The sequence below is a fragment of the Ammospiza caudacuta genome, chromosome 29, assembly GCF_027887145.1.
Source record: "Ammospiza caudacuta isolate bAmmCau1 chromosome 29, bAmmCau1.pri, whole genome shotgun sequence".
In the NCBI taxonomy this organism is placed as follows: domain Eukaryota; kingdom Metazoa; phylum Chordata; class Aves; order Passeriformes; family Passerellidae; genus Ammospiza; species Ammospiza caudacuta.
The window spans coordinates 5,336,683-5,349,739 of record NC_080621.1 but is presented as its reverse complement, the minus strand read 5'-3'; the positions used below and the strand labels follow the sequence as shown (position 1 = coordinate 5,349,739).

At 56.4% G+C, this 13,057-nt stretch overlaps 1 protein-coding gene across 1 annotated transcript in view; it reads right to left on the bottom strand.

Annotated features, from left to right (window-relative positions):
• Window positions 1-462: 462 nt before the first annotated feature.
• LOC131569108 (A.superbus venom factor 1-like) overlaps window positions 463-13,057 on the bottom strand; it is a 28,446-nt gene continuing 15,851 nt past the window's right edge. The window contains exons 23-40 of the mRNA XM_058821332.1: window positions 12,953-13,039; window positions 12,665-12,868; window positions 11,257-11,332; window positions 11,018-11,177; window positions 10,207-10,302; window positions 9,968-10,118; window positions 8,489-8,652; window positions 7,930-8,088; window positions 7,012-7,162; window positions 6,845-6,896; window positions 5,767-5,854; window positions 5,298-5,384; window positions 4,360-4,465; window positions 3,589-3,678; window positions 2,681-2,767; window positions 1,981-2,064; window positions 1,625-1,760; window positions 463-729 (exon numbers count right to left, since the gene is read on the bottom strand). Of these exons, the coding sequence (XP_058677315.1) occupies window positions 588-729; window positions 1,625-1,760; window positions 1,981-2,064; window positions 2,681-2,767; window positions 3,589-3,678; window positions 4,360-4,465; window positions 5,298-5,384; window positions 5,767-5,854; window positions 6,845-6,896; window positions 7,012-7,162; window positions 7,930-8,088; window positions 8,489-8,652; window positions 9,968-10,118; window positions 10,207-10,302; window positions 11,018-11,177; window positions 11,257-11,332; window positions 12,665-12,868; window positions 12,953-13,039 (2,120 nt within the window). The 3' untranslated portion in view covers window positions 463-587. The remainder of the gene's footprint in view (window positions 730-1,624; window positions 1,761-1,980; window positions 2,065-2,680; window positions 2,768-3,588; window positions 3,679-4,359; window positions 4,466-5,297; window positions 5,385-5,766; window positions 5,855-6,844; window positions 6,897-7,011; window positions 7,163-7,929; window positions 8,089-8,488; window positions 8,653-9,967; window positions 10,119-10,206; window positions 10,303-11,017; window positions 11,178-11,256; window positions 11,333-12,664; window positions 12,869-12,952; window positions 13,040-13,057) is intronic.

The following is a 13,057-nucleotide window of genomic DNA, read 5'->3' as shown; positions in this document are numbered from 1 at the left end:
CCCAGCACCACCCGAGTGCTGCATGCCTGGACTTGTCTCCACGTGCCCAGCTGCAGCACCTAGCCAGCCAAAAGTGTCTCTGGGGTGAAACACCACACACCCAGCCAGCCAAAAGTGTCTCTGGGGTGAAAAAGCCAAAAGTCTCTGGGGTGACCCCTGTCATGTCCTCATGTCCTCTGTGGTGTCCCCATGTCCTTTATGATGTCCCCATGACCCCTGTGGTGTCCACATGACCTCTATGATGTCCCCATGTCCCCTGTGGTGTCCCCACATCCCCTATGATGTCCCCATGTCCTCTATGGTGTCCCCATGTCCCTTACCATATCCCCATGACCCCTCTGAAGTCTCCATATCCCCTCTCATGTCCCCATGTCCTCTCTGATGTCCCCACTCCCCCCCACATGTCCCCCCTTCAAGGACACCAAAGCCAATTGCTGAGAAATTACTTTTTTAACCAAAACCCCAAAAAACCATGAGGGGACAAAAAGCAACAGGAGTAGAGCAGTGATACCCCAGCACTGGGTGCCACCAGCGGGTTGGTAATACCCCAGGGTGGTGGCACTCCAGGGTGGTGGCATCTCGGGGACTCAGCTGGGACAGCCAAAGAACGTCATGGACTCGGAGAACTCGACGAAGTCCTGGCAGCGCCGCTGGAGCAACGCGTCCTGGCAGGCGGCCTCTGAGGGCCATTCCTCCAGCCAGGTGTCCTTCCCGATCAGGTATCTGTACCTGGGGACACAGGGGACAGCTGGGGACACAGGGAGAGACAGGGGGACATGGGGACAGTGGGGACAGTGGGGATATAGGGATGGCCTCCGAGGGCCACTCCTCCAGCCAGGTGTCTTTCCTGATCAGGTACCTGTACCTGGGGACATGGGATCAGCTGGGGATGTGGGGACAGACAGGAGGATATGGGGACAGTGGGGACAATGGGGATAATGGGGACATGGGGGAAATGGGGATTTATGGGTAATGGAGATATAGAGACAATGGGTACAATAGGGACAATGGGTACAATAGGGACAATGGGGACAGTAGAGATAATGGGGGCAATGGGGACACATGGGGATATAGGGGGCAATGGGGAGACAGGAGACAGCTGGGGACATGGGGACAGCCAGGGGGACATGGGGATATATGGGGATATAGGGGACAATTGAGACAATGGGGATATAGAGACAGTGGAGACAATGGGGACATGGGGACAGTGGGGACATAGGGGACAGTGGGGATATAGAGGTGGTCTCCGAGGGCCACTCCTCCAGCCAGGTGTCCTTCCTGATCAGGTACTTGTACCTGGGGACACAGAGGACAGCTGGGGACATGGGACAGCTGGGGACACGGGGACAGCTGGGGACACGGGGACAGCCAGGGGGACATGGGGACAGCTGTAGGGACAGACATGGGGACAGTGGGGACAATGGGGATAGAGAGGCAATGGGGACAGTGGGAACAGTGGGGACAGTGGGGACAGTGGGGACAATGGGGCAATAGGGACATCTGGAATTCAGGGGACAATGGGGACAATAGGGAAAATGGGGATTTAGGGTCAATAGGGCCAATGGGGCCAGTGGGGCCAATGGGGACCCAGGGGACACAGGGGACAGTGGGGACCATGTCCTACTGTCTGCCGCTGGCCCAGAGGTCGCTGGCCTGTCCCCAGACCAGGTAGTCCTCTCCTCTCTGCAGCCTCAGGGTCTCCCTGCACTGCTGGTGGCTCACAAAGGTCCTGTTGCTGCCGGCCGGGTCCTCGTCTGTGCCTGTCACAGTGTTACCATGTCACCGTGGCACCGTGTCACCATAGCATTGTGTCACCGTGGCCTTGTCCACTCTATGGTGGCCTTGTGTCCCCCTGAGGTGACCATGTCACCTTGTTGAGGTGACCTTGTCCTCCTTCCATGTGCACCCATAACGGTTATGTCCCCCCATAATGGCCTTGTCTCCCCTGTGGTGGCCTTGTCCCCCCCGAGGTTGCCGTACCCATCTTGATGACCGACAGGATCTCCATGATGTAATTGTCGTAGGTCGGGGTCTCCTCCTGTGCCACCACCCTCACCTTGTACACTGCCAGGGGACACATTGGGAACAATGGGGACAGTCACCCCTGCCAGGGTGGCCCTTCTGTGTCCCCTGTTCCCACCGTGTCCTTCCCTGCCCCCACCAAGTCCCCAATGTCCCTAACACCACCTGCCATGACCCCATATCACCCCATGTCCCCATTGTCCCCAATGGCCTCAATGTCTCCAATGCCCCAACGTCCCCAATTCCCCAACGTCCCCACTGTCCCCAAGGTCCCCATTGTCCCCAAGGTCCCCAATGTTCCCGTTGTCCCCCAATATCCACATTGTCCTCAACATCTCTGATGTCCCCAATGCTCTCAGTGTCCCTAATGTCTCCATTGCCCCCAATGCCCCATTATCCCCAATGTCCCCAATGCCCCATTGTCTCCATTGCCTCCATTGTCCCCAATATCCCCATTGTCCCCAACGTCCCTGAGGTCCCCATTGCTCCCAATGTCCCCGATGTCCCTGATGTCCCCAATTCCTCCAATTCCCCAATGTCTCCAATGTCCCCAGTGTCCCAGATGTTGCCATTGTCCCCAGTGTCCCCAATGTCCCAAATGCCCTCAATGTCCCCAATGCCCCCAATGTCCCCAATGTCCCGTGTCCCGATTTCCCACCGAAGTCCACCCCAGGCTCGCAGGCACGCTCGATGCGTTGGTTGACGGTGATGTCCCCAGGCTCCTCCTGATGCTTGAAGCAGCTCTCTGTGGGGACATTGTGGGGACATTGTGGGGACATCATGAGGACATCACGGGGACATCATGGGGATATCGCAGGGACATTGTGGGGACATCACGGGGACATCATGGAGACATCATGAGGGTATCACAGGGACATCATGGGAACATCATGGGGACATCACGGGGACATCACGGGGACACAGCCATGACAAGGTCAACCCTGGCAGGGACATGTCCCCATCAGAGTCATGACATATGACATCTCATCAATGATGTGTCCCAGCCAGGGTCATGACGTGTCCCACCACAGCAGGAACGTGTCCCCATCATGGCCGTGATGTGTCCCATCATGGCCAGGGTATATCCCCACCATGGTGACATGTGACATCTCATTATTGATGTGTCCCACCATGACCATGACATGTCCTTACCATGCCCATGACGTGTCCCACCATGTCCATGTCACATCAACGTGTCCCACCATGACATGTCCCCATCATGGTGACATGTGACATCTCATCATTAATGTGTCCCACCATGACCATGACATGTCCTTACCATGCCCATGATGTGTCCCCATCAGGGCCATGAAGTGTCCCATCACATCAGTGTGTCCCACCATGACCAGGACATGTCTCCACCATGGCCATGACACGTTCCCATCATGGTGACATGTGATATCTCATCATTGATTTGTCCCACCATGTCCATGATGTGTCTCACCCTGGCCATGAAGTGTCTCATCACATCAACATGTCCCACCATGGCCAGGACATGTCCCCATCATGGTCATGACATGTCCCACCCTGTCCCCATGTCCCTGTGTCCGCGTGTCCCCGTGTCACCTTCAGCACAGCGACAAACGTCCCCCTGGCAGATCTTGTTCAGTTTCCCTCCCTCCTTGTCCGGGTGGTAGAACCGGGTGCAGCGATCATCTGCAGGGACACGGGGACATCAGAGGACAGCAGGGGACAGCTGGGGACAGCTGGGGATGTGGGGACAACTGGGGACATCAGGGGACACGGGAACATCAGGGGACAGTAGGGGACAGCAGGGACAGCAGGGGACAGCAGGGGACAGCAGGGGACAGTGGGGACAGCAGGGGAGACAGCAGGGGACATCAGCCAGGGAGACACAAGGAGATCGGGACACAGGTGACAGAGGTAACCCAGGTGACCTGGGTGGCACTAGGGACAGGGACAGGGACAGGGATGGGGTGAAGACGGGGAGGGGACAGGGCACAGAGGAGTGGGACAGGGGTCAGGGACAGGGACAAGGATGGAGACAGGGACGAGGATAGGGGACAGGGATGGGGACAGAGGAGACAGTGACAGTGACAGTGACAGGGAGGGGACAGTGACAGTGACAGTGAGAGAGGTGACAGAGGGGACAGTGACAGTGACAGGGACAATGACAGAGGGGACAATGACAATGACAGTGACAATGACAGTGACACACTGATGCTGTAGTAGCTGTAGACAGTGACACAGTGACAGTGACAATGACAATGACAGTGACACAGTGACACAGTGACACAGTGACACAGTGACAATGACAATGACAATGACACAGTGACAGTGACAGTGACAGTGACAATGACAATGACAATGACACACCAATGCTGTAGTAGCTGTAGACGCTGATGGCCGCCGGCTGGATCAGCCCCACCTGGAACCTCTGGTGGGCCTTGAAGGCGAAACACTCCTGGGCCCTGTGTGACACCTGGGGACAGCGCGGGGACAGCACGGGGACAGAGACAGGGACAAGGGACAGGGGACAGCAGGGGGACAGGGACAGGGACAGGGGACAGCATGGGGACAGGGATAGGGACAAGGGACAGGGATCAGCACGGGGACAGCACAAGGACAGCACAGGGACAGGGACAGGGGACAGCATGGGGACAGGGACAGGGATGAGGACAAGGAACAGCACAGAGACAGCAAGGGAACAAGGACATGGGACAGCATGAGGACAAGGACAACACGGGGACAGGGACAGCACGGGAACAGGGACAGCATGGGGGGACAGGGGACAGGGATGGGGACAGGGAACAGGGACAGGGGACATGGGGGTGGCACTCAGACAGGCTGTGAGTCACCTTCACAACACACTCGGTCCTGTCCCCAGCCATGTCCCCATGCTGTCCCCACCCATCCCTGTCCTTGTCACCACCTTGAGACTGTTGCTGTCACCACCCTTGTCCCCAGCTGTGTCCCTGTCACAGCCCTGTCCCTGCCCATGTCCCCAACTCCATCCTGATCCCTGTTCCTGTCCTGTCCCTGTCCCCATTCCTGTCCTCTCACATTCCTGTCCCATCTTTTTCCCGTGTCCCTCCTGTCCCCAGTGTCCCCCGTGTCCCCACCTTCATCATCACGATTGTCACCCTCCTGTCCCTGCTCATGTCCCCAATCCACCTTGGTCCCTGTCCCATCCTGTCGCCACCTCTGTCCCACCTTCTCCCTGTCCCTGTCCCTGTAACATCCTGCCTTTGTCCCATCTTGTCTCTGCCATCACCCCAGTCCTGTCCCCACTCCCGTGGCCCCAGTGTCCCCACCTTGTCCAGGTAAATGACGACATTGCTCCGCTCTTTGTCCTGGTCGAGCTCAAACTTGGAGATGTACCTGTCCACACCCTCGGACAGCTGGGGACAGCGGGGACACAGTGACATTGGGGACACTGGGGACAGAGTGACACCGATGACAGCGGGGACAGTGACATTGGGGGCAGTGGGGACAGTGTGACACTGGGAACAATGGGGACAGAGTAACATCAGGGGCAGAGTGACATCGGGCATGGAGGACAACGGGGACAGCGTGACACTTGGGACAGTGTGACATTGAGTGTCCCCATGTCGTGTGTCATGTCCGCCCCCCCCCACCCCCCAGTGCCCCAATGTCCTCTGCTGTCCCCTGCTGTCCCTATGTCCCCCTGTTGTCCCCATGTCCCTGTGGTGTCCCCATGTCCCTGCAGTGTCCCCATGTCCCCCTGGTGTCCCCACAGTGTTCTCATGTCCCCACACTGACCCTCCTGAGGTCCTGCACGTCCGGTGTGAATCCCGTGAGCATGGACACGTCCAGGATGGACATGGTGGCATCCACGGTGTCCAGGTACCTGTGGGGACACAGCTGAGGCCACCCCACCTGTCCCCACCCCTGCAGTGTCCCCAGGGTCCCCTCCCTGATGTCCCCAACACCCCCATGGGACAAGGTGAGTGCTTTTTGTCCCCAGTGTCCCCCATCCTTGTCCCTAGTGTCCCCAATGTCCCCAGTGTCCCTTCATCCCACTCCCCATCCTGTCCTCACTGTCCCCAATGTCCCCATCCTTTCACTGATATTCCTGCCCCCAATGTCCCCTCTATCTCCCCAATGTCCCCATGTTGTCCTCAATATCTCCATCCTCTCTCTGGTGTCCCTGTTCCCAATACCCCCTCTCTGTCTCTGTTGTCCCCAGTGTCTCCAATGTCCCCAGTGTCCCCAACGTCCCCATCCTTTCCCTGCTGTCCCTGTCCTCAATGTCCCCATTTTCCTCCCTGTCCCCAATATCCCCATTTTACTCCTTGTCACCAATGTCCCCATTTTCCTCCTTGTTCCCAATGTCCCTCCCGCCCCTTCTCCCTGTCTCTGATGTCCCCCGTGTCCCCACTGTCCCCAATGTCCCTGCTGTCCCCATCCTTTCCCCAGTGTCCCTGTCCCCAACACCTCTTCTCTGTCTCAGTTATCCCCAGTGTCCCCAATGTCCCCAGTGTGCCCAATGTCCCCTGTGTCCCTCCATCCCATTCCCCATCCTGTCCCCACTGTCCCCAATGTTCCCATCCTTTCCCTGCTGTTCCTGTCCCCAGTGCCCCCATTTTCCTGGATGTCTCTGCTGTCCCCCTGTCCCTGATGTCCCCATATTCTTCCTTGTCCCCAATGTCCCTCCCTCCCCTTCTCCCTGTCCCCACTGTCCCCAATGTCCCTGCTGTCCCCACCCTGACCCCAAAGTCCCCAATGTCTCCATTTTCCTCCCTGTCCCCTATGTCCCTTCTTCCCCTTTTCCTCTGTGACCCACTGTCTCCAATGTCCCCAGTGTCCCCAGTGTCCCCAACATCCCCAATGTCCCCACCTGGTGCAGATGTTGATCTTGACTGTCCTGATGATGTCCTCCTCTTCCCTGCCTGGGTGGGGACACCGAGGTGACATTGAAGGTGACACGAGGTACTCACAGAGGGGACATGGGGAGGGGATGGTGGTGAAATTGCGAGGACAGGGAGGGGACAGTTGGGGACCCACCCTTGTTGACCTCCTGCACATCCACGGTCAGGTTGAACTTGTCACACTTGTCCTCCCTCTCAGGGACCTTGGCGTGGTACACAGTCACCACTGTCATTGTCCCCTTGCCCATGCCCTCCGCCTTGACCGTGAAGTCCTCGTTGTGCTTCGTCTGAGGGGACAGTGGGGACACTGGGGACACTGGGGACATTGGGGATGTGGTACATGGTCACCACTGTCGTTGTCCCCTTGCCCACGCCCTCCGCCCTTGGTCTGAGGGGACATTGGGAAGGGACAGAGGATGTCCCCAGGAGGGACAGGGGACATTGGGAGGGGACAGGTGACATTGGGAAGGGGACAGGGGACAGTGGGAAGGGACAGAGGATGTCCCCAGGAGGGACAGGGGACATTGGGAGGGGACAGGTGACATGGGGAAGGGGACAGGGGACATTGGGAAGGAACAATGGATGTCCCCAGGAGGGACAGGGGACATTGGGAAGCTACAGGTGACATTGGGAAGGGGACAGAGGACATTGGGGAGGGACAGGAGATGTCCCCAGGAGGGACAAGCAGAGGTGCAGGGGCATGTGGGAACATGGACGGGACGGGCAGGACACAGAAGGGGTGGCAGCGCTGCAGAGATAGAGGGGACAGGGACATTGAAGGACACGGAAGGGACGCAGAGATCAGGAGGACAGAGAGGTGACAAGGACATTGCAGGTCACAGCAGGGGAGGGGACAAGGCCAGCCTGGGACATTCCAAGCCTGGAGAGGATACAGAGGTGACAGGAGGGGACATGGAAGGGACAAGGACAATGGTGGCCATAGTCATGGGATGGGATTATCCCACGAGGAGACCCAGAGGTGACAGTGTCAGGTGACAATGCCAGGGACAGGTGACAGGTGCCAGTGACAAGGACAGATGACAAGGACAGGTACCTCAGCGGAGCGCGCCACCAGCGCATTGCGGTTCTCGATGCGGTACTTGACGGGGCTGGCGCGGCGCGGCAGCAGCACCGACACGTCCAGCTCCAGCTGCTCCTGGGCCTGCGCAGCCACCTGGTACTGGGCCAGCGCTTGGAACACGAGGATGGTGGCCTGAGGGGACACTGGTGTCACTAGGGCTTGGGGACACTGGGTGGAGATCCCACAAGGGCTCCAGGGTGGACTGAGGGGACACTGGGGTAACCAGGGTTTGGGGACCCTGATGGAGAACCCACAAGTTCTCCTGTGTGGCCTGAGGGGACATCAGGGTCACCATGGCTTGGGGACACTGGTGGAGAACCCACAAGATCTTCTGAGTAACCTTGAGGGGACACCCGTGTCACCAGAGCTTGGAGACATCACCTGGAGCATGCCCAAACTCTTCTGAGTGACCTTTGGCTCCTGTGCCACCCAAGATGTCCCCGAAATGACAACGCCCATCCCTGTCAACCCCAGCGCCACCAGGTGTCCCAGGGATGTCCCCGCGCATGGCCGGGGCTGTCCCATGTCCCACCTGGGTGGAGCCGTAGGTCTCTCCATAGTAGTTCTGCTGGGCCAGCCACCGGACCACTGGCCCGGCCAGCTCGGACTTCTTCATCTGCACCAGGGCCAGCAGCGCATAGGACGTGCCCTCGATGTTGTAGGTGCGGGCGTTGCGCTCCTCCCAGCTGGCCCCACCTGTGGGGACATCAGAGACATCTTCAGCCACCAGGGACCCCCACGGCCACCTCAGCCTGGCCACAAATTACAGCCCCGGGTGAGGCATTATCTCAGGAGGGTCCTAAACCACTTCTGGAGAACCTCAGGAGGACCCAAACCTACTCCTCTGATCCCAGTTTCATCCCTTTTAACCCCAAGGTGAGGTTGGAGAACCTCAGGAGAACCCAAAACCAGATTTGGAGAACCTCAGGAGGACCCAAAACCACTTTCCCTGACCCTAAAATACAACCCTGGGTGAGAATTCAGTTCTGGAGAACGTCATGAGGACCCAAAACCAGATTTGGAGAGCCTTGTGAGAACCCAGAACCACCTCCTCTTACCCCAGTTTCATCCCTTTTAACCACAAGGTGAGGTGTCACCTTCGAAAACCTTAGGAGAACACAAAACCAACGTTGGAGAACCTTCTGACGACCCAAAACCACCTCTCCTGACCCTAAATTCCAACCCTTTCCACACCAAGGGGAGATGTTACTTTTGATGAACCTCATGATGATCCCAAACCACCTCCTTTCACCTCAAATTGCATCTCCCAGGTGAAACTACCTCCCCTCACCCCAATTTCCACCCCAAGTTTGGTGTCATCTTTGGAGAACCTCCTGAAGACACAAAACCAGTTTTCCTGATGCCAATTTTGACCCCTTTGGATAACCTCATGAGAACCCAAACCCACCTCCTTTCACCCCAATTTGACCCCTCTTGAAATGTCACCTTTGGAGAACCTCCTGAAGACCTAAACCCACCTCCTTTCACCTCGCTTTGACCTCTCTTGGGGTGTCTCCTTTGGAGAACATCCAAACCCACCTCCTTTCACCTCTATTTTGACCCTTCTTGAGGCATTACCTTTGAAGAACCTCCTGAAGACCCAAACCCACCTCCTTTCACCCCAACTTTGACCACTCTTGAGGCATCACCTTTGGAGAACCTCATGAGAACCCAAACCCACCTCCTTTCACCTCAATTTTGACCCCTATTGAGGCGTCACTTTTGGAGAACCTCATGAGAACCCAAACCCACTTCTTTTCACCCCAGTTTTGACCAATTTCCACTCCAGGTTTGGTGTCATCTTTGGAGAACCTCCTGAAGATCCAAAACCAATTTTCCTGGTGCCAATTTTGACCTGCTAAGGCATCACCTTTGAAGAACCTCCTGAAGACCCAAACCCACCTCTTTTCACCCTGGTTTGACCCCTCTTGAGATGCCACCTTTGGAGAACCTCATGAGAACCCAAATTCACCTCCTTTCACCCCAATTTTGACCCCTGTTGAGGTGTCACCTTTGGAGAACCTCATGAGGATCCTCTCACTCTTGAGCTTCCCAGCCAGGGCCAGTGCGTAGGACGCCAGGGCCACTGTGTAGGGCCGGGCCAGCCCCTCGTAGCGCCGTGCCAGGAACCCAGTGGCCTTGTTGATGCTGTCATCCAAGCTCTGGGAACCAAGGATGGAGAATTTGGCATCTCAGGTGGCTTTCATAATGGTCTGAAACCGCAGGAATGTCACCTGTGGGGTCACTTACATTTATGTGGTCCTTGCAGATGCCCCGTGCCTCCTCCAGGGCGATGAGGATGAAGGCGGTGAGGGACACCTCGGGCTCGGCACCTTGGTAGCCTCCCTGTGGGATGAAAAAGAGGGAAAAAATCTCGGGATCAGGGTTTTCCAAACATTTGGTGGTCCACCAGCAGCTCATTCCAAAGATCTGTCCTTGACTAATCTGAGGGACATTCAAATGTCACCCGAGGGACATCCAAACAGTATCTGACCTTCATGTGAGGAACACCCAAGGGATACTCAAGGGACATCCAAAGAATATTTGACCTTCATCTGACCTTTAGGTGAGGAACACCCAAGGGACAATCAAGGGACATCCAATGGACACTCAAATGTCACACAAGGGACACCCAAAGAATATCTGACCTTCACCTGACCTTTTTATGAGGAACATCCAAGGGACATTCAAGGGACACTCAAGGGATACCCAAGGGACACCAAATGGGCATCCAGACTTCACCCAAGGGACACCCAAGGAACACCCAAGGAATGTTTGACTTTGCCCTGACCTTCATCCCAGGAAGGTCCAAGGAACACCCAAAAACCATCTAAGGAACACTTGACCTCCAGGCAAGGAACACCCAAAACCCACCCAAACTTCAACCAAGGAACACTCAAAGAATTCCTGAGGTTCACCTGACATATACCCAAGGAACATCCAAGGAACATCCAAAGTTCACCAGACCTTCACCCAAAACCCACACAAAACCTCCCATCCTCCACCCGAGATCCCCCAAGCTTCGGCCACCAGCACTGACATGGTTGAGGTGTCCCCTTACCATCATCCCCTTATGGATGACAGGCGCGTCCTCCTGGAAGACCCCGTCTGGCTTCTGCTTGTTGAGGATGAGCCACTTGATGGGGCCGCAGATCTCACCGTGCTCGATGTCTGTCAGCTTCCTGGCCATGGCGAACACCTTCACCACGTAGGCGGTCAACCTGGAGATGGGGACACCTGAGGGTCACACCTGTCCCTGTCACCTGGGCTGGGTGGTGGTGGCGGCAGCAGGTCCCTCACCAGGTGCTGGAGGGGCGATCGAGGAAGGCGGCGTATGAACTGTCGGGCTTGCGGAAGGCCAACTGCTGGGTGTAACCTGCGAGGAGATGGCTGTTGGTCAACGTGAGGGGTGGCCTGGGTGGGCTTCAGGTCACCAATGTCTTCCAACCATTGGTCAACATGAAGGGTGGCCTCAGGCCACCAATGTTCTCCAACCACTGGTCAATGCAAGGGGTGGCAGTCGGTGGCTCCAGGCCACCAATGTCCTCCAACCGTTGGTCAACATGAGGGGTGGCTTGGGTGGGCTTCAGGACACCAATGTCCTCCAACCACTAGCCAACACAAAGAGCACCCACCCAAGCTGAGGAACCCTCAGGACACCAACTCGCTCTGGAGCCCCTCCCAGTGCACACCAGTAACTCTGGAAACCCCAAACTGGCATCACCCAACCCAGGTCACCTCCAGAGGAGCAACCTTCTGTACCACCTCAGATGACAGGAACCTTCTGTGACGTGAGAGCAGACACCAAGGGACATTCCTACCCCTTTTGAGGACATTTCCACAATTTCTGAGGCTGTTCACACCATTTTGGGGCCATTCCCACCCCTTTCGGAGCTGTTCCCACAATTTTGAGGATATTCCCACCATTTTGAGGATGTTCCCACCATTTTGGAGCTGTTCCCATGCCTTTAAGAGCCATTTCCACCCCTTTCAGGCCTGTTCCCACCATTTTGAGTACATTCCCACCACTTTTGAGGCCATTCACACCACTTTTGAGGACAGTCCCCTCCCTTTTGGTGCAGTTCCCATAATTTTGAGGACATTCCACTATTTGGAGTACATTCCCACCATTTTGGTGCTATTCCCACCATTTTGGGGACCCTCCCACCACTTTCGGTGCTGTTCCCACCATTTTGGATCCGTTCCCACCCTTCTGAGGATATTACCACCATTTTGAGGACATTCCCACTATTTTAAGGACATTCTCACCACTTTCGGTGCCATTCCCACCCTTCTGAGGACATTCCCACCACTTTTGAGGCCATTTCCAGCATTTTGAGGGCATTCCACCATTTTGAGGCCATTCCCACCACATTTGAGGACAGTCTCATCCCTAGCAGTTCCCACTATTTTGAGGACATTCCCAACATTTTGAGGACATTCCCACTATTTTGAGGACATTCCACCATTTTGAGGAGGTTTCCACCATTTTGAGGACATTCCCACCATTTTGGTGACATTCCCACCATTTTAAGGACATTCCCACCACTTTCAGTGCCATTCCCACTATTCTGAGGACATTCTCACTACTTTCGGTGCTGTTCCCACCACTTTGGGGACACTCCCACCACTTTTGGGGCTGTTCCGACCATTTTGGTGCCGTTCCCACCATTTTAAGGCAATCCCTCCATTCTGGGGCTGTTCCCACCTTTCTTGATCAGCTCAATGGCACCAGCCCGGCGATCAATGCCGAAGGTCTCCCACTGCATGGTGTTGTCCAGGTAGTGGACAGCGATGACCGTGGGCGTCATGAAGATCATGTTCTGCTCCCCACAGCCCTTTGGCGTCACGATCAGGTGCTGCAGCTTGGCCCCATCAATGGCCTTCTCCACAATGATGGACACGGGGTTGCCTGGGCCAGGAGAGGATGTGTCACGCTCAAGATGTCCCACCCCTCAACCAGGTTGTCCCCATGTGTCATCTCCATGGTGCTCACCCTGGATGCTGACTTTGGTCTCCGACTCGGTGCTGGGGACAATGTCCGAGAGGTCTGCGGCCTTCACCTGCTCCTCCTGCACCCCGTCTGTGGGGTGGAGTGGAT